Genomic DNA, 20,304 nt, shown 5'->3' on the forward strand with positions numbered 1-20,304 from the left:
GGTGGTATTTATACCCACATTTATACCCTCCTGATTAGTTAGCCCTCATCCAATCAGGTTTCCACTGTCCCACCTTGTTCACAATCTTACATGTATGTAGTAGATCACAACTTGCTATTGAAGATCAACGTGCAGTATAAATTTGATACGTTTGCCCTCTGTTAATTTTAAATCCAACTGTTAATCACTTTTGCAATTACTTTAATTTCAATGCTTCGTTGAGAACATTTTCCATTCTGAAACATCTTTTTTACAAATAAATAATATTTTGAAGAAGCAGACTTTCTGGGAAGCTTTGGAAAGGTTAAGTACATGAAGTGAAGAATATTGCACCAAACGTTTAAAAAAAAACACAGAATATACCCTCCTTTTTTTTTGGAGACGAGACTATCGATGCTAGAATTTGGTGCAACAAAAGAAATCTGAGGGGGAAGGGAGAAGGAATTGTCGACTCTGTCTTGATGCAGGATTTCAATCAAAATCCCGCCACTCCACAAATGCTGCTCTATCAGAAAGATGGTAAGATGGTGGCGGGGTTGGGTGCAGAGTTCTCTCGGGGGCGGGGGCAACCAAAGGTGTTTTTGTCTTTTTTAAACATTTTTACAATTTTAAGACAATGCTGGACTTTAAGAACTTCGGGGTGCTGCAGGTTTACCCCATCAGTGAGCTGCTGTTGGTGCAAGAGCTGGAACAGCTGGTCTTGCTATGACTCATGTTGCTGCCTCCTGCAGGAAGACATCGGGGTTGTTGCGTGAAGTGTAACGGAACACTGATATGCAAGGTGCCACAGACCCATTTCTCGTTTGTCGGAGCGGCAGATAGCGGCCTTGGTTGTAGCGAGGACCAGGTGTCAAGCTGCAGTCCAGGAGAGGAAAGCCAGAGGCGGCATTGCATGGCGTCCGTGCTCGACTGGAGGCTGGTGATGCTCTCTAGTGCTCAGTCAGTGAAATAACAAGCTGGATTGCGTGTGTATGCGCTTGCAAGCGTTCGTCTGTGGAATGCTGGGAACTGCCATTCCTTGCCAATGGCAACTATGCATCAATTTGCAGCACACGTCACTGCAGGACTTGGGCTATATTTATCTATTCTTGCGTGACTGTTAGCTTGCTATCTTGTATGCGCTGTGTACATTTTGCACCTCGGACCCAAAGTGACTTTGTTTGGCTGCATTCGTGTATGGTTGAGTGGTAATCAAACGTCAACTTGAACTTGAAAAGCCCATTTTGCCCTTTCCTAAAAGGTGGCACTCAAGATTCTGTTCCTGGTGCAGCCAACTGATGAGGACATCCTGCTAGCAAAAAGGACACTGATAAGGATGCATTGGCTAATACAACATCGGCCCCTGGTTTAATGGATCAAGCCCAGAGAACAACGTCAGTAAAGACTGGATACTACTGATTGCTTTAAGGACAGTAAAAGAAGCAGTTCAGTCTCTCCCATCTTTACATTCAGGTAGGTCACTTATCCTGCACCATTAAATTTCTGGGGACCAACATCATAAATGTACTATATCATCTTTAGCTCAGGTATAAAGAGGGAAAATTTTTTGGTATATCACAATAAAAATTTGATCAATGGAAGCAGAAGTGTCAATTGTGCCTTTCATCTGTTATTTCTAAGAGATACCGAGTCCTTTCCTGTTAGTCGTCGTCATTGACTTCAACCACAAAAGGTTCTTTGACATCTATCTTGCCACTATTTACTATCACGCAGTCTTGGAGAGGTTGATTATCGCTGTTTGTATCCTGGAGTTCTATCATATGCACCACAGGCTAGAAACACAATAAGAACAAGTGTTAGTAATAGTGTGGGAGATTTATTAAATTTACATTTCAACTGTTGGGTTTACTGCCAGAATTCTAAATGCAACAGCTATGAATCATTTGCTGATCACCAGCAAAGTTCAGCTAGAGGTTACTTTTGCAATCTTGTGAAAAGTAATGAATGTACTGTATATCAGTGGTTTGTGTTATAGATGGCATACACTTAATAAGAACAACAGTTCTTAAACTATGTTATCTATGGTTAGACTATTGTAAGGACCAGCTCTGGTGCTTTTTTTTTAAAGGGTCAGCTAACAAGATTTTTTTTTAGGGTAAAAACAAATTTTAATTTTTTAGAATAGTTTTCATTATTGCCCAGATTTTAAATTTGAAAATACTTAGTTTTCATTAGTACTTTTTTTTCCAGACCAAACTATTCTTTGGTATGGGGATTATTTCTACTAATTTGATCAATTATGAAAATAGGATTATTTCAACTCATTAGGTCCTTAGGGATGTGCCAAAATCTACCTGTAGCTCCCTGGATCAGAAACATCTTGTAAACAAGGATGAAGGTGATCAACTACAACATGAGGGCAAATAATTTGGGTAAGTGGGGGAATAAATTTCTCTTCAGTAGTTGCTATAGGTTTGCTGGGCTGAGCAATCATCTGCGCTGTAATCATTCTATGAATTCTTGTTGAATTATTACAGCCCAGATGGTCATTCAGCCCATCAAATCTTTTGCTTTCTCAATATATCCAAAATATATACTGACTATTGCCCGGTTCTTTCTAATTCAATTCCTCTACTGTGATCTTTACAGAAATAATCATAGTTATTAACAAAAGATTAGCACAAAACTATTCTCTAGAGAACCATATCATTGAAAAGGAAATAGTTACCATTCCAGAAATAACTTTGCCAAACACCACATGTTTTCCATCCAGCCACTTTGGTTTTGTTAATGAAATAAAAAATTGTGAAGTATTTGTATCTGGTCCTGAATTGGCCATGCTAACCCACCCAATTCCGTAGTGTTTCAGCTTGAAGTTCTCATCCGGGAACACCTTTCCATAAATGCTCATTCCTGGAATGTGAAAGAGATGGTTGTTTGGTGCAGGGGCTAATGTACATTAATCTATCTCTGCTTTAATGCAGATGTAGAAAGTTATTAGGACATCTTTCCAACCACAAGTGCTAAATTTACAGATTATCACTAGATAAATCAAACTAAACGTTAAGCAGATACAGTAGTTGAAATAGATGAAGGAAATTTTTAAAAAACAGGGTTGATTAAGAATACTGCTAATAATTTCATTAAAACACTGGTTGGTCTTGAAGTCCCATAAAGGTACAATTTTAATCATGAAATTCTAGAAACAGTACTGCTCCCTGAAAGGTTAATTCTTGAAATATGTGAATTCTATGTTTGGGGGGAGTCTGCAAATTTTGAAAATCCCCACATTCACTCTGCCTGCTTTTCCAGGTTAAAGAAAAAGTAGGTGACATCTGATTTCCTTGGGACCTCCATCGTGCAGTATATGTAGCACAGTGTGAGATAGAGCACAGATCAATGACAACAAAATGTCATGATCCTGTGTTAATGAAGCTTACCTTGGCATTCATGGGCAATGCAATTTAGGCCCATAAGGATACAGAACTCAAGAATTTCTTGGTGAAGCCTCACCTGTGTAGACACAAGCATGGGTCCCTGTAAGTTCTTGGTTTTGAGCTTTCAAATGCCTTACGGGTCTTCTGTGCTTACAGTCTATCTCCATGCCATGGATCAGAAGAGTGGTGTGCCCCATAAATCCCCATGGAACAAAGATTTGATTGCCAAAAAAAATAGGTTGAAGATGGCAGGAAGACTCAGTCTTATGCGAGCAGTGCACTGAATAAGCAGCAAAGCCATGGAGAATTGTGGCTCACCCTGGCAGACAGTGCAGTCGGTGTGCTCTCCCTTTAAAAATCAGTTTGAAGGGCATAGATTCAGTTTTTTAAAAAGTTGGTTGTTCAGTGAGGCTGAAAATCACTGAAGGAATGAATTTTGAGCATTTTATCACCTCAGGAACATTTATACTGGAAAGATATTTCTAGAGTGCTAAAGAGAATCCTATTGAAAACTGAGAGATTAAGTTTCTGTCCAGTCACTAAGTGGCCCTGGTATAGGAAAAGTCTGTTTTGAACAGCATAGCACCTTTTACCTTTGGCACCATGAGAAAGAATTTCTATACTGTTATGTCTTTTGTTCTAAAAATTTCTAAAATAATTCAAACAAAAAAGTTATCAAAAATGACAACTATAATCAGCTGTCTTACCATGAAGTTTCATTATCGTAAAGCATTACCCCCACAACCAAAGAGGAGATAAACTGAAAACAATTAGCGTCTTTTACTATAAAGTACTAATGATTGAAGAGTTACTACCTCCACTCCCATCTCCTGAAGTAAAATCTCCGCCCTGTATTAAGAAATCCTTGATGACACGGTGAAATCTGCTGCCTTTATAACCATAACCTTTCTGCAAAAATAAAACATGAAATTATTATCGACTCCTTTAATCAGTTTTCTAAATTCAGGTCTTACCCAAGTACATTTAAGGGAGTTTGAACATTTTGGGCAGGAGTTCCCAACTGCAGTCCGCAGACCCCTCGGTCAATGGTAGGGGACAATGGTATAAAAAAGGTGGGGGGGGGGGGACACGTCATGTGATGACATAGGATCGAGATGTGGAAATCCAGCTCTCCCGTAAAAAACAAATAATGTTTAAGTGAAGAAAAGTTAGTAAATATTTTCTAAAAACTACATCTAAACTACTCAGGATTTTCCTTAGATATGCCTCCTAAACAGACAAAGAAGAAAACTTCTACTTTGAAGACAATACAAGCTGGGCCGGCCACCATGAAGAAGCCTCGGACTCAAGTGCATCTTACCTCCGGCAACACAGAACAGGAATCGGAGGCAACATCAACAGTCTCCAAGAAGGAACAACAGGAACTGCGCGTGCACGCAGGAAAGGGCATACACAAACATGAACAATTTGAACTACAAATCACAGCTACGATTGGAAGTGGAAGTGAAAATGAACCCGAGGTGTACTCGGATTCTCTGGAACATACAGATGAAGATGAGGAGGTAAAAGAAGAACGACAGGAAGAGATGGGAGGTGGAAGATATTCTGGAGACATAAGAGAAGCTTTGGCGCAAATAATGCATGAATTAAAAGAATTAAAAACATTAAAAATAATAAAAGAAGGTACTAAAAATATGAAGATGATAAAATGGTGAAAAAACAGGAGAAAATGGACAAGAAAGTTAAAAAACTGGAAGAAATAATGGGATAATTGATAGAGTGAATAAAATGGAAGATAATATTCTTGCCTGGACATCAGAAAGAAAATGACTGTTGGAAAAAATAAATGAGCTTGAAAATTTTAGTAGATGAAATAATATTAAAATTGTTGCTCTTAAAGAAGGGATAGAGGGAGAGGGTCCAATAAATTTTTTTCAAAAATGGATCCAGGAAAATTTGGAAAGGGAAGAGGGAACCCAGTTGATTGAAATTGAAAGGGTCCACAGAGCCTTAAGACCAAAACCTTAACAAAACCCACAACCAATCTTAATAAAATGCTTAAGATATCAAGATAAAGAAAAGATCCTGAAGGCGGCTGCCGAATGCGCCAGAAAGAGAAATGAGCCATTGATGATAGAAGGGAAAGTAGCTCTTTTCTATCCTGATATAAGTTATGACCTTTTGAAGAGAAAGAAGGAATTTAACCCAGCGAAAAAAGTTTTATGGGAAAAGGGTTATAAATTTATATTGGGCCACCCGGCAAGACTGATAATTTTTTTGGATGACGGAAAAAGAAGATTTTTTACTGATCATCGAGATGCAGAGGAGTTTGCACAAGATCTCCCAAATATTCGCTAGACACAGTAAAGATTTAAAAGTGAAACATTAAAGATGGAGACGGGGACACTGAAGTGAGTTGATGGACATTAAGGACAAGAATATTTAAATATACTTTTAATTATATGATACAGGGGAGAAAGGTAAAAATTTCAGAAATATCGGATAGAATTAGACAAGAATGGGAAAAAGAACTTCGATGTAATATATCAACAGATAAATGGGAAAAAATTTTACAAATGGTTAATTCCTCCTCTATTTGTGCTAAACATGCTTTAATACAATTTAAAATTGTACATAGAGCTTATATGTCTAAAGATAAGCTTGCCCGATTTTATTCGCATATTAATCCTCAATGTGACAGATGTCACTTAGAAGTGGCTTCATTGACTCACATGTTTTGGACATGTCCCACTTTACATAACTATTGGAAGGACATTTTTGATGTCATTTCCTCAGTATGGAATATCGATTTACAACCCCATTTTATTACTGCAATTTTCGGTATACCAAATGAAGATGGCAATCAGCTTTCCCCTTCAATCAGACGAATGATTGCCTTTGTAACATTAATGGCCAGAAGGTCTATATTACAAAACTGGAAAGAAGTAAATCCTCCTACTACATTTCAGTGGTTCTCCCAAACTATTTCTTATTTGAGTTTGGAAAAAATCAGAAGCACTATCTTTGATTCTTCAATTAAATTTGAAGAAACCTGGGGACCATTTATTCGACACTTTCATATGAATTAATTTGGCCTATTTCAGATCCTTTTCTCTACTTATCCTTGTTCAGGTATGGAGTTCCGGAGTTCTTTTCTTGACACCTTCATATATTTATAAAGTACTATTATTGCCCATGTTAGTTATAGTTTAGTATTTTTTTTTCAATATATATTTTTTCTCATATATAATCTCAATTTTTTTTTCTTTTTTTGATGATTATTTTTGTTTTTTTTTCATATATATTTATATAGACTTGATTGATTTATGTACCTTTTGTTGATGGATGTTTTAATAGGATATTATTATCCTATTACTAATGTAATCTCAAGTTTATTGAATCTGTAATCTATTCATTATTATGTGTTGTTTTTTTTTATATATGAAATTTAATAAAAAGATTGAAAAAAAGAAAGAGAAAGGTAAAAATTTGAGAAATATTAATTGAGAGTAGTGATTATATTTTTTCTTCTCTTATATATACTTTTTTCATTTTACAGGGGAGCTGGGGGAACTTCAGATCGATCGCTACTGGATTCACGTGTGTAATCATGGCATTTGCCATGACCCGCACAACGAAGGGGGGTAATGTGTTTTTTCTCATTCACAACATTAGCGGGGGGGGGGTTGTTTTTTTTCTTTATAATCTGTTTTTATTTTATCTTTCTTTCTTTGCCTGGATGATCGGAGGGGAGACATATAACAACATGAAGAACTTTAAAATAATTCCCCAAGGTACTATGAGAGTTGAAATATTATGTATTATTATAGACTGGAGTAACCCCGTTTAAAAATAATGACTAATTTACTGAACTTTTTAAGTTTTAATGTTAATGGGCTTAATGGACCGGTGAAAAGAAAAAGAATTTTAACATACATTAAAAAACATGAAAATAGATATAGCTTTTATACAAGAAGCACATCAGAACATCAGAAATTAAAGAGAGATTGGGTCAGAAATGTTATAGCAGCTTCATTTAATTCAAAAGCGAGGGGAGTTGCAATTTTGGTCAACAAAACTTTACCAATTAAAATACAAAATGTATTAATTGATTCTGCGGGCAGATATGTAATTATACATTGTCAAATCTTTTCAGAACTATGGACTCTTACGAATATTAATGCGCCAAATGAAAACGATGTAAAATTTGTACAAGAGGCTTTTTTGAATTTGGCTGACGCACACGATAAAATATTAATAGGTGGAGACTTTAACTTTTGTCTAGACCCAGTTTTAGATAGGTCAACAAAGGTTGTTACAAAACCAAAAGTAGCAAAATTAACTTTATCATTGATGAAAGATTTAAATTTGATTGATATATGGAGAAGAATTAACCCAAAAGAAAGAGATTATTCATTTTATTCAAATAGACATAAAACTTATCCAAGGATAGATTTTTTCCTACTATCAGCGAATATTCAAGACAGAGTGAAAAATATGGAATATAAAACAAGAATATTGTCAGATCATTCTCCCTTGATAATGACAATGATAATGATGGATAAGGAGGAATCAATTTACAGATGGAAATTTAATTCAATATTATTAAAACGTCAAGATTTTTGTGATTTTATGAAAAAACAGATTTTTTTTAGATACAAACTTACATTCAGTTGATGATAAATTTATATTATGGGAAGCGATGAAGGCATATTTGAGAGGCCAGATAATAAGTTATACTTCTAAAATTAAGAAGGAATATATGGTAGAAATAGATCAATTGGAAAAAGAGATTACAAAATTAGAAAAAGAATCTGAAAGATATATGACAGAAGAAAAACAAAGACAACTTGTTAATAAGAAGCTACAATATAATACACTTCATACAAACCAAACAGAAGAAGCAATTATGAGAACTAAACAGAGATATTATGAACTAGGTGAAAGATCACACAAGATTCTTGCTTGGCAATTAAAAACAGACCAGGCTTCCAAAACGATAAATGCAATTAGAACAAGTGTAAATAAAGTTACTTATAAACCTTTAGAAATCAATGAAACTTTTAAAAAATTTTATTCTGAACTGTATCAATCAGAATCACAAAATGATATTGTTGAGATAGAAAGGTTTTTATCACAAATAACTCCTCCAAAATTGAATTCGGAAGAACAGAAGGGATTAGATGTTCCTTTTACATTAAAAGAGGTTGAAGAAGCTCTAGGATCACTTCAGAGTAATAAATCTCTAGGAGAAGATGGTTTTCCGCCTGAATTTTACAAAAAGTTTAAAGATTTATTAATTCCTCCTTTTATGGAGCTAATACACCAAGCGGAAAGAACGCATGAACTTCCAGAATCTTTTTCGACAGTTATTTTAATAGTATTGCCGAAAAAAGCCAACATCATATAGACCTATCTCTTTGTTGAACATGGACTATAAAATAATAGCAAAGATTTTATCTAATAGATTATCTAAATACTTACCAAAATTAATACACATGGACCAAACAGGATTTATTAAAGATAGACAATCAGCCGATAATGTAACTCGGTTACTTAGCATAGTTCATTTGGCACAAAAGAGGGAAGAAATGAGTGTGGCAGTTGCTTTGGATGCAGAAAAAGCATTTGATAGATTAGAATGGGATTTTTTTATTTCAGGTATTGGAAAAATATGGATTAGGAGTATCTTTTATAACATGGATTAAAACCTTAAATACTAACCCCAAAGCTAAAGTGGTGACAAATGGCCAAATTTCAACATCATTTCAGTTAACAAGGTCAACTAGACAAGGTTGTCCATTATCACCTGCTTTATTTGTGTTGGCGATAGAACTATTGGCTGAAGTAATTAGAACTGACTCAGATATTATGGGTTTCAGAGTTAATCAAGAGGAATATAAGATTAACTTATTTGCTGATGATGTTCTGATTTATCTAACTAACCCATTCGTTGCGTAAGTTATCTTCTAGATTGGAAGAATATGGGAAAATATCAGGGTACAAAATAAATTGGGATAAAAGTGAAATTCTACCCCTTACTAAAGGAGATTATAGTCAATGTCGATTAATAACTCAATTTAGATGGCCGATAAATGGTATAAAGTATTTAGGTATAAGAGTTGATAATGATATAAAGAATTTACACAAATTAAATTATTTGCCATTATTGAAAAAAATTCAAGGGGATCTTCATAAATGGATGATGTTACCAATAACATTAATAGGTAGAGTCAATGCTGTAAAAATGAATATTTTCCCTAGATTACAATATTTATTTCAAACACTACCAATACAATTACTGCAGAAATTTTTTCAAGAGTTAAATAAATGTGTGAGGAAATTCCTTTGGAAAGGTAAGATGTCAAGAATATTGTTGGAAAAATTGACATGGAAATTTGACCTAGGAGGGTTACAATTACCAAATTTTAAGAATTATTACAAAGCAAATCAACTTAGATTTATTGCATCTTTTTTTGATGAAGATAAACCGGCATGGATTAGAATAGAATTAGACAAAATAGGAGAAAGTATACCAGAAGATTATATATATAAATGGGAATCTAAATGGATACGGGAAAAGAAAGAATCTCCTATATTAAAACATTTGATTGATTTATGGGATAAGATAAATGTTGATGATGAGATAAAGAAATCTTTATTAGCAAAGAGACCTTTAATTCAAAATAAACTTATCCCTTTTACAATGGATAATCAACTTTTATATAACTGGTTTCACAAAGGGATTAGATATATAGGAGACTGTTTTGAAGGAGGTATATTAATGTCATTTGACCAATTAAGGGTTTATTTAAGAGATAAACTGGGTCAAACAATGTTATTGCCAAAACCTAATGAAATAGGAACTTTAATTCATAAAGGAAAAATTATTTCTGGTATGTATAATTTGATTCAAAAACAGGCAATTAAACAAGGAATTCATAAGTCAAGACAAAAATGGGAAACTGATTTGAAAAATAAAATTGATTAAACAAGTTGGTCAAGATTATGTCTTGTCCGTATGACAAATACAATAAATGTTCGACTAAGATTAGTACAATATAACTTTTTACATCAAATATATATTACACCACAAAAAATAAAAAGATTAAACAAATTTATCTGATCAATGTTTCCGATGTAATCAAGAAATTGGTACTTTTTTACACTCTACTTGGTCTTGTTTTAAAATTCAACCTTTTTGGACAAATTTAAGAGTTTTACTGGAAAAAATTATTGGAATACAACTTCCACATAATCCAACATTATTTTTACTAGGCGATATTGAAGGGATAAAATCAAAATCCAAATTGAATAAATATCAGAAAGAATTCATAAAAATTGCATTGGCAGTAGCCAAAAAGGCTATTGCAGTTACTTGGAAATCAGATTCATACTTAAGTATAAATCATTGGGAGAATGACATTTTTAGCTGCATTCCACTTGAAAAAATTACTTATAATTTAAGAGATAAATAAAATATTTCTGAAAATTTGGCACCCTTATTTACAAAAAATAGGATTAAATATATAGGTGCTCCGAAGATAAAGTTATTGCTTATCTGGGGAAAGAAATAAATATACATATTAAAGCTATTATGAACTCCATGGAGCATGTGGCGATCTTCCGATATCCAGGCATTCTTTCTTTCTTTCTTTTTTCTTCTCTTTTTTTTCTATAGGGATATGTTGGGGGGAGGGGGGAAGGGTTGATAATTTTTTTTCTTTCTGTAACCTATTTGAAAATTCAATTAATTTTTTTGTTAAAAAGGTGGTGAACTCCCGATTTAGTGTCCAAAATCTTAAATAAGAGCTTCAATATATACAGTATACTTTTTCTTTACAATTAAAATTCCATGGAAAATTAATACATATAGCTAAATGCGATCGGTTGCCAATTGTCAGAAGAATATAATGAACAAATACAAAACCATTATCTAAATTTCTCCCTGACAGAAAATAACATGGAACCTGAAGTCAAGAATTACATTTGGGGAAATAAAGAAAAAGAAACTATTTTTTAAAAACCTGGATTATGTTTCCTGAGTGATCAGTCCCATGTGCTCTTTCAAGTAGATATGAAATGTCTCATGGCGTAACTCCAAGATGATCAGAGAAATTCTCTCAAATCAGTGCCATGAGTGAGTATCAGGAAGAATGGATCATCCAGTCATTTGTCTCCTTGCTGTTAGCAAGGTTTTGCTATAAGGAAATTAAGCCCAGTATTTCTCTGCATTAAAACGGGTTAAAATGACAGGTGGTGTAGAAGTGCACTAAACAAAGGAGTGTAAGACCGTGTCGTACTAACAACATGAATGAGAAGTTTGGTAGCTTTGACTGGCTGCTTGTTTGTAAGGTTATTTGCCGAGCCTGGAGGTTAGGCTGCAAGGTTTTGTCACCAGTCAAGTTTTCATCATCGGTGTGAATTGCGCACTGATGTCGCCTCACCTGGTGACGAAACATTTGCAACTGAAACTCCAGGTTCTACAAACAACAACATTAACAACCACCTCTGGAATGTTACTAACCTTAAACGTATAAAAATTAAATTGCACTTTTATGAAAATAGCTGGTGTGCTGAAGCTGATAAAATGTGCAAAGTCTTTAATCGACCTTCTGTATTAAATGGTTTTCTAAAACTGACACAAACAAATCTTCAATTACTGCAAATTGTACCAAATGAACCACATGATATCCAGATTAGAGCCAGGTATTTGATTTATAGCATATGAGGCAAATTCTAACAAATTGTATTAATAGCAGAACTTATTGGCAATTGACACAAATTTATCAGTTTTAGGTGTTAAACAATTAAAGTAAATTATTTTTGTATGTTCCTGAAAACATATGCAGATGGTCAGGATGAAAGGAGATGGAAAAATGGAATATATAAACATGGGGAGGTCTCAAGCACATTAGTTAGCATGTCATTTAACAAGTCCTGAAGTTAAAAAAAATCATAATAAAAGGTTACTTCCTCATAATGGAAGTTATGTTATGAAGTGGAACAGAATGGAAGAATAAAAATAAGTATTAAATAGTGTTAGGACACAAATTTTCACAATTTCTTACAGTTTCTTCGACAGTCTCAGCTATGCCATTACGGGATTAACGGTGAGAAGGCTTGGTATGTTATCACAGAGAGGGAATGAGGAACAACATCCCAATCATCCCACCATATTTTCTTGCGCATTGTTGTAACATGGGAGAGCACCCTGTTCTCAGGTGGAATTTTATGTTCTATGAGAAATACATCTAAATCAGTACATACAGTTCAAATAATGAAAAAAAAATTTCAGAAGCATAAAGCAATAATTGACTGCAACCTATATCCTTTTTTAGAAATCTAAAGCTAGGTTAGTTTAATTGCAACCCTCTATAAAACTTTAGGCTTCAGTTTGAAAACAACTGTGATACTAATACTTCAGGGTGTCCATGAGATCACCTCAAGGTCCTAGATGCTGCTCCCATATTGAGCCAGAACTGCCCAGAGCCTTAGTGTCACCACCCCTCCCCCCCCTCACATATACACACACACACACACACACACACACGCACACGCACACTCTGCAGCTGCTCTGACATTTTGTGGCCACAGTCCTCTTGACCTTCGGACTTAATTTCAGCAACCACATTGCAAAAACGCAGGAGGCTCTAAGTGCTGAGTCAGTGTCTTAGACAGCCACGAAGCAATGCATCCTTAGACTCTGTTGAGGATGGGAAACAATTGAGAAATCAGTTTTTAAAATAATTTGACTTTTGCTGATTGAATAAAAGACTAATATCCAATCAAACATAGACAACTGAAGCAAAAAAAAACAAACTTTCCATCTTAATTAACATTCCACTATGGCTGACTCAAATATGAGGGGTTAAATATGAAATCAATCCTGCTCCTGTAAATCTCAGAATTTACAGAATATTCCTGAACTCAAGGGCAATGCAAGGAGACAGAAATTCCCAATATCAGTGCGGTACCATGGAAGTGTGCAACAAGGTAGTATAAATACTGATACTCACCTACTGGCTAGCCATCAATTTGCCCTAAGCCCAATGATTTTACCACATCTTCCACAATATAACAGTACAAGATGTACTGAAGAAAGTTTCCTTCCTGTTAACCAATTAACTTTTGAATTATATTGTACAATGGTACAACAGACTTTACAATATTAAAGTTATCTTCATTTATTGCACAATCCTACACTAATAAGATCAAATCCTTTGGCATTTTAAGAAGTATCATATTTTACACACAAAATCATGCAATATTACCAAGGCAAAAACAAACCAGAAATAAAGACTATCAGAGAATATGATGCACAAAGTAGGAAAAGTGACAAATATTACAGAAATAACTGGTAGTTTGTTTAATAAATTATGGTTGTGATTTAAGGTAGCATTCTCTTACCTGTCCTGTTGCTAGAGTGATAAAGTTTTCCACAGTCTTTGGAACAACTTTACCAAATAAACCAATGACAATCCTTCCCACATCCTTGCCACCAACTTGAATATCGAAGAATACCTAAAAATCATACAAAATCTTCATCAGTCTTACATTATAAATAAATATGGCCTGAATTATAACATTTCAATCGCATGAAGTTTTGATCAAAAGCTATTTTGCTTGAAGTAATACATGTTAAATCATTTTAAATATACCAGCACAAATTATATCGATATCCATAACAATTAAAAATCAAGATTTTTACAAAACATATACATCAAGATCTATGGTTTGTGATGATCTCTTTCTACCATAGAGGTCAGGAAAACAGTGGGGGATACACTTCATGAATTTTTCTTGCTTCAAGTAAAACCCAGGTCAATGGTACCCTCAAATTTCACCTTATCAAAGAAAATACCAGGTTAGGGAGCAAGTCATGGATTATCCATCCATTAAAGCAAAGGAATTTTATCCCAAACACGAGGAAATCTGCAGATGCTGGAATGCAGCAGGCCAGGCAGCATCTATAGGAAGAAGTACAGTCGACGTTTCGGACCGAGACCCTTCGTCAGGACTAACTGAAAGAAAAGATAGTAAGAGATATGAAAGTGGGAGGGAGGGGAAAATCCGAAATGATAGGAGAAAACAGGAGGGGGAGGGACAAAGCTAAGAGCTGTAAAGTTGATTGGCAAAAGGGATACAGACCTGGAGAAGGGAAAGGATCATGGGACAGGAGGCCTAGGGAGAAAGAAAAGGGGAGGGGAGCACCAAAGGGAAATGGAGAACAGGCAAGGAGTGATTGTGAGAGGGGCGGGGGGGGGGGGGGGGGGGAAGGATAAATAAATAAATAAGGGGTGGGGTAAGAAGGGGAGGAGGGGCATTAAAGGAAGTTAGGGAAATCAATGTGTCCCCAGTGGCCACACATTTTAATTCCACATCCCATTCCCATTCTGATATGTCTATCCATGGCCTCATCTACTGTCAAGATGAAGCCACACTCAGGTTGGAGGAATACCACCTTACATTCCCTCTAGGTAGCCTCCAACCTGATGGCATGAACACTGATTTCTCTAACTTCCATTAATGCCCCTCCTCCCCTTACTCCATCCCTTATTTATTTATTCCCCCCCCCCCACACACACACTTTTTTTCTCTCTCTGCTCCTCTCACAATCACTCCTTGCCCGTTCTCCATTTCCCTCTGGTGTTCCCCTCCCCTTTTCTTTCTCCCTAGGCCCCCTGTCCCATGATCCTTTCCCTTCTCCAGCTATGTATCCCTTTTGCCAATCACCTTTCCAGCTCTCAGCTTTATCCCACCCCCTCCTGTCTTATCATTTCTGATTTCCCCCTCCCACTTTCATATCTCTTACTATCTTTTCTTTCAGTTAGTCCTGACGAAGGGTCTCGGTCCGAAATGTCGATTGTACTTCTTCCTACAGATGCTGCCTGGCCTGCTGCATTCCACCAGCATTTTGTATGTGTTGCTGGAATTTCATCCCAGTCCACTTTCTATGTAACTCCGTGTTTCAAATACTTTTGGTTATACTCATGTCTTTGATTAGTCAGTGTTTTAATGTGCTTTACTAATTTTCTGCTGAACATCCTTGTTGATTAATCATTTAAATTCTGGAAAGTCTTGTGGATTACAATAAAGTTTGAGACTGGAATATCAAAATTCCAAATGAATTATTAATTGAATAACTATAAGTTTTTCCCCCACAGATTTCAATGATACGGGCAGATGCATTAGATCATAAATGATATTCAATATATTCTCCCTAGCCTGTTGGTAACCTTTCCAGCTTCCTTTAACAACCTCTTCATGGTATGACCATGAATATATTATAACAAATTAACTCTGCGCTGTTGACCCTGACTTACTTTTTTAAATTATTACTTTTGATGTCTGCTATGCTCTATCTCCAAAACCACTCTTTCCTCCCTCCCCAGTACCGTATCATTCCTCCCTTCCCCACTCCTTCAACTAGCCTCATGCTAAATCAAACTCAGGACCTTTTGCTACCTCTCCCAACTGTCATCAGCTTCATACTTCATTCCTGTATCAGTAGTAATTTCAAAATGTTGTAAAACTCTGCTCCTTTACTTTTCCTTCACCCACCATGTCACTTCTGTGTAGATTCCAATTTAAAGCAAATGCAAAAAATGATAGCGCATACATTGATGCACAAAATCATTGACAGACAATTTGGTTTAGATGCCTGCATGGGACTCCCATCTCCCCCGTTACTGTGGCAGAATGCCAGAGAAACCGTAGACAGCGGCTGTACCATTTCTCTAGTATTTCTCCTACACTTCTGTCAAGTTTACTGCAGAGAATTTTAAACATCAACTTCTGCAAACCTGCAATAAACTGCCTTCAAGTATATAAAAAAAGGATCCTGTCTAACTGAAGCCAAGCCTATGATGAACAGCTCTCAAAAGAATATTCTGATGCAATCTTTACTCTGTATTAACATGACAATCAAATACAAAATGGTAGATTATTTTAAGAAATATTTCATTATAATTTTCTAGCAATGGTAGTAAAATAAATCAGCATATTCCTGTCTGAGCTAAAATAATGAATTGGAACACGTTACAGAACTCCAAACAAGAGAAAATCTGCAGATGCTGGAAATCCAAATCAACACACACAAAATGCTGGAGGAATTCAGTGAGCCAGGCAGCCCTATGGAAAATAGTAGCAGTCAACATTTCGGGCCAAGACCCTTCTGAATCATCGACTGCTTACTCTTTTCCATAAATACTGCCTGGCCTGTTGAGTTCCTTGGGATTTTGAGTGTGCTGCCATGTAATGGAGCTCTTTGTTATTGCTCTCTGAAGCAAAATATAGATTCTAAAGGTAGGAACCTTAGACCATGTTCCAGGATTCAATAAAAAGTAAGCATAACTGAAAAATCTGGGCTCTTCATGAGAGGACAACAAAACACATGATTTTCATTTTGTATATTAGTGTGTTTGATTTACCAAATCCTATTTGGTAAGACATTTTTTTTTGCCAGAGATTTGCAATGTAGCAAACATTTTCAATATATACCTGATTGCTGCTTTGGTGATTTCTCAACATCCACACAATTGCAGGCCACAAATGGCAAACAGGCTTCCATACTGCCATGACGCTTGCCTCAGTGTTATTTTAAGGGATCTCACTGGGCAGGGCACACCATGAACCCTTTTCACAAAGATCCAAATTTACCCACCTCTTTCCCTGAGGTTATTCAACCATCTTCCATCCATTCCAAACTCCTCACCACCAACAAATTAACACACAGTCGAATGTAACAAACTTCTGTTAGCACCTGATACAGTACTGTGTAAAAATCATAAGGGTGTGTGTGTATATGTACAGTCAACCCCCCCCGCGGATGCTCAAGTCGGTGGACTTAAGGACCCGACGGAGTACAGGACCTTATTTAACCTGTCACAGTACGGTGGACTTTAGGACCCGGTGGAGCTCGAGACCCGCCGCCCGCAGTGTTTCTGTTCCGGAGAACAATCACGATTGAAATAAGGTGGAAATAATAAAGTGATCGGAAAGAGGTAAAACGCCGTCAGTCATTGGAAAAGCGTTAGGCTACAGTCGGTCAATGATCTGAACTATTTTAAAGGATATAGTGAGAATAATGGGGCATGTGAAGGCCCTGCCCTAATGAAAGCTACAATTATTACTAAGCAACAGTGTGGTTTAATTATTGAAATAGATACATTTCTTAAGTGTTTTATATGCATAGAAAGGTTTAGTATATACTATATACTAAGACTAACTGACGCTAAATAATACCGGATGTACCTGTTCCGACTTAGAGAACTTACGTTTTTTTTTCCAATTCCCGATCTGCGGTAACCTATGCACGTCCTCCCGTATACGTTAAATCATCTCTAGATTACTTATAATACCTAATACAATGTAAATAGTTGTTGTACTGTATTGTTTAGGGAATAATGTCAAGAAAAATAGTCTTTACATGCTCAAACAACAAATGCTGGAGAGAGAACTTCCGGGTTTTCCCAATCCGTGGTTGGTTGAATTCACGCAAGTGGAACCCGCGGATAAGGAGGGCCGAATGTATGTATATATAACTTCTGCACAGTACTGTAGTTGTCAATGTGGAGTGGAGAGCGAGTTTGTAAATCTGGTGGGAGCAAAGGATGTTGGGAATGGTGAAGATGGAGCTCCGCTGGAAGGGTACTGGATCGGTAGCAGAGGAGGTGTTCCAGGGGGTGGGGTGCAGGTGCAGGCACACCAGCCCAGAAACATCAAGCAGGGTAATTTTATCCCAAATAATTGGTTCATTACAGAATGTCTCTCTGGTGCTTCTTGCTCCCTTCCCCTTTTCCCAATTATAATTCCCCTCTCAATGCCTCCTTCCCACACCAGGCTCTGAGACAGCAGGCGAGGACATTTGATTCCCAACAACTGGTTTATTGATCATTACAGAATGTCTCTCTGGTGTTTTCTGTTCCCTCGCCTCTCCCTTCCTCTTTTCCCAACCATGATTCTCCTCTCCCTGCCCCCTTTCCAATCTCAGTCCACAATACAGACCTGTATCAGAATCAGATTTATCATCACTCACATTTGTCACTGAAATTTGTTTTTTTATGTGTGGCAGCAGTGTAGTGCAATGCATAAAGTTACTACAGCACTATGCAAAAGTTAGCTATATGTGTGCCCAGGACTTTTGCACAGTACTGTAGAACAACCAGCAAACTTCATGTCTAACTACTTGCCTATTTCTCCAATTTGCTTCTCATTGCCAATTTATGAGACCTATGCTCTAACTTCTGACCACATTTACTAATTCCACCTGTGAATACAACCCTCCCACATGTCCTGATGCAGGATCTTGGCCAGAAACATAACAATATGCTTCCCTGTTTGGCCCACTGAGATCCTTCAGCAATTTTTTTGCTCCAGATTCCAACGTCTGCAATAACCGCATAATTATAATTAAGATTTTACTCAATTTATGAAAAAATGCAAATTTTAGAAAAATTCTGAAATTAACTAAAGAAATTGCACCTTGTGTCAATCAATTTAGTTTATCAAGACCAAAAGGTTTACTCAAAGCCGTTAATAAGTCATCCAAAGCACTCACTATAACACCAGTAAAACATGACGCCAGTTTAGGTGACTGGGAGGTGAACCACCAAAACCATCGAAAGGTTTTGTTTTTAAAAATTTCTTAAAAGAAAACAATGTAGCACCTAGGCCAGAGATCTACAACTTGTACCTTTGGTAACTTATGGCCCAGTCCCAAATGAAAATTAAAACTCAGTATTTTATTATGTTCACTTTTTCACTTAAAATATAATGCATATTTAGCTGAAGTTAACATAAATTGGCTCATCATGCCAGGCTGTACAAGTGTATCACTGACGGCTACTTGGTTTTCTTTTCTGACCACACCGTCATACCATATCGGTCTTTAAGTTTTACAAGTACGTCCCAGTACTACCCAAACTCAACTCGTGCCTTTCAGCACGATGTAAAATCGAATCACTATGGTATACCGATGCTGATTGGAGGACTTTTGAAGGGTTGGTGTTTCATAGGACCGATCAGCCGTCAATCGGACCAACAGCTAGTGGGCATAGCGAGAGACCCTACCCTCTTCGTGCCTATGCCGCGTCGGGCCATTCTTTCACCAACACGATTTGCACCCACCTTGGCTGTTACCTTAGGACCTCGCTTCGCCGCTGTTAAGCCTCTGCTTCTACCCAGAAGAAACAGGGCGAGGAAAAGCAAAACCAACTGCGATTTCATCCTGTTGGAAGTAAACTTTAGCCTGGCTCTCACATCGTCGCTGACCAACACACGCAGGAACGTGGCTCCACCTCCAACTGGGAGAAGCCAACCGCAGCAGCGACGTGGAAAAGAGCGTCCTGCTCTTTCCGGGACTGCTGGGTACAGTGAGCGGAAAAAATCCACCTTCAAATCACGCATCTATTTAATTTTTTCCCCAATATCCGTACTTTCTCCTTCAAACACCACAGACAGGGAAGTTCAAAGTATTTCCCTGCTTTAGTTGTTTCTCTTTTTCCAAAGAATCCACTCATCTTCTGTGGAAGTGTTCTTTTATCACGGGAACAATTTGACGGTAATAATATTGCACCCAGTCTGCTAATTACAAACTAAATTATTACCACGGACACAATAGAAAAAACTGTTATAGCAACTTCGCTTTATAATGACCATATAATATGATAGTGGAAGATGTTATATTAAATCAGCGAAGAAGACATCAGTCCGCTGGGCCAAAGATCACTTCACTCGGTACTGCCGGGGCTGCGCAGGGTCGTCATTAGCTTCCTGAATGCGTATGCATTGTGTTTAGATGTATTCAGAGAATCTAATAGTACCTTTTTTTGTTTTCAAAGTGGTTGTCGAAGCAAATATCCCAATCACCAGGGGGACGGAAATCTTGAATATAGAAATGAAACGGAAGTGTATTTTGAAACTCCAAACTGACATATACTGTACGTACGTGACTGCGTTCATG

The 20,304-nt window shown here is 36.7% G+C and overlaps 1 protein-coding gene across 1 annotated transcript; it reads right to left on the minus strand.

The window, feature by feature from the left end:
- Positions 1–184: 184 nt before the first annotated feature.
- LOC132394027 (peptidyl-prolyl cis-trans isomerase C-like) lies at positions 185–19,883 on the minus strand. Its single transcript, XM_059969659.1, has 5 exons — positions 19,470–19,883; positions 13,749–13,862; positions 4,193–4,286; positions 2,669–2,853; positions 185–1,772 (listed from the first exon to the last, which is right to left on the minus strand). Exons 1-5 carry the CDS (start codon positions 19,746–19,748, stop codon positions 1,641–1,643), a joined length of 804 nt encoding a protein of 267 aa, XP_059825642.1. The 5' UTR covers positions 19,749–19,883; the 3' UTR covers positions 185–1,640.
- Between the last annotated feature and the right edge of the window lie 421 nt (positions 19,884–20,304).

Source organism: Hypanus sabinus, chromosome 5, assembly GCF_030144855.1.
Source record: "Hypanus sabinus isolate sHypSab1 chromosome 5, sHypSab1.hap1, whole genome shotgun sequence".
NCBI lineage: Eukaryota > Metazoa > Chordata > Chondrichthyes > Myliobatiformes > Dasyatidae > Hypanus > Hypanus sabinus.

What these genes read in the sequence shown, in the direction of transcription:
- LOC132394027 (XM_059969659.1), bottom strand. Translation starts at nt 19,748, where the DNA reads ATGCGTGATTTGAAGGTGGATTTTTTCCGCTCACTGTACCCAGCAGTC. An exon ending in TCACTCTAGCAACAGGACAG is followed by an intron (nt 4,287 to 13,748) that starts GTAAGAGAATGC and finishes TTATTTTTGCAG; the next exon opens with AAAGGTTATGGTTATAAAGG. An exon ending in GCAAAGTTATTTCTGGAATG is followed by an intron (nt 1,773 to 2,668) that starts GTAACTATTTCC and finishes TTGTGTTTCTAG; the next exon opens with CCTGTGGTGCATATGATAGA.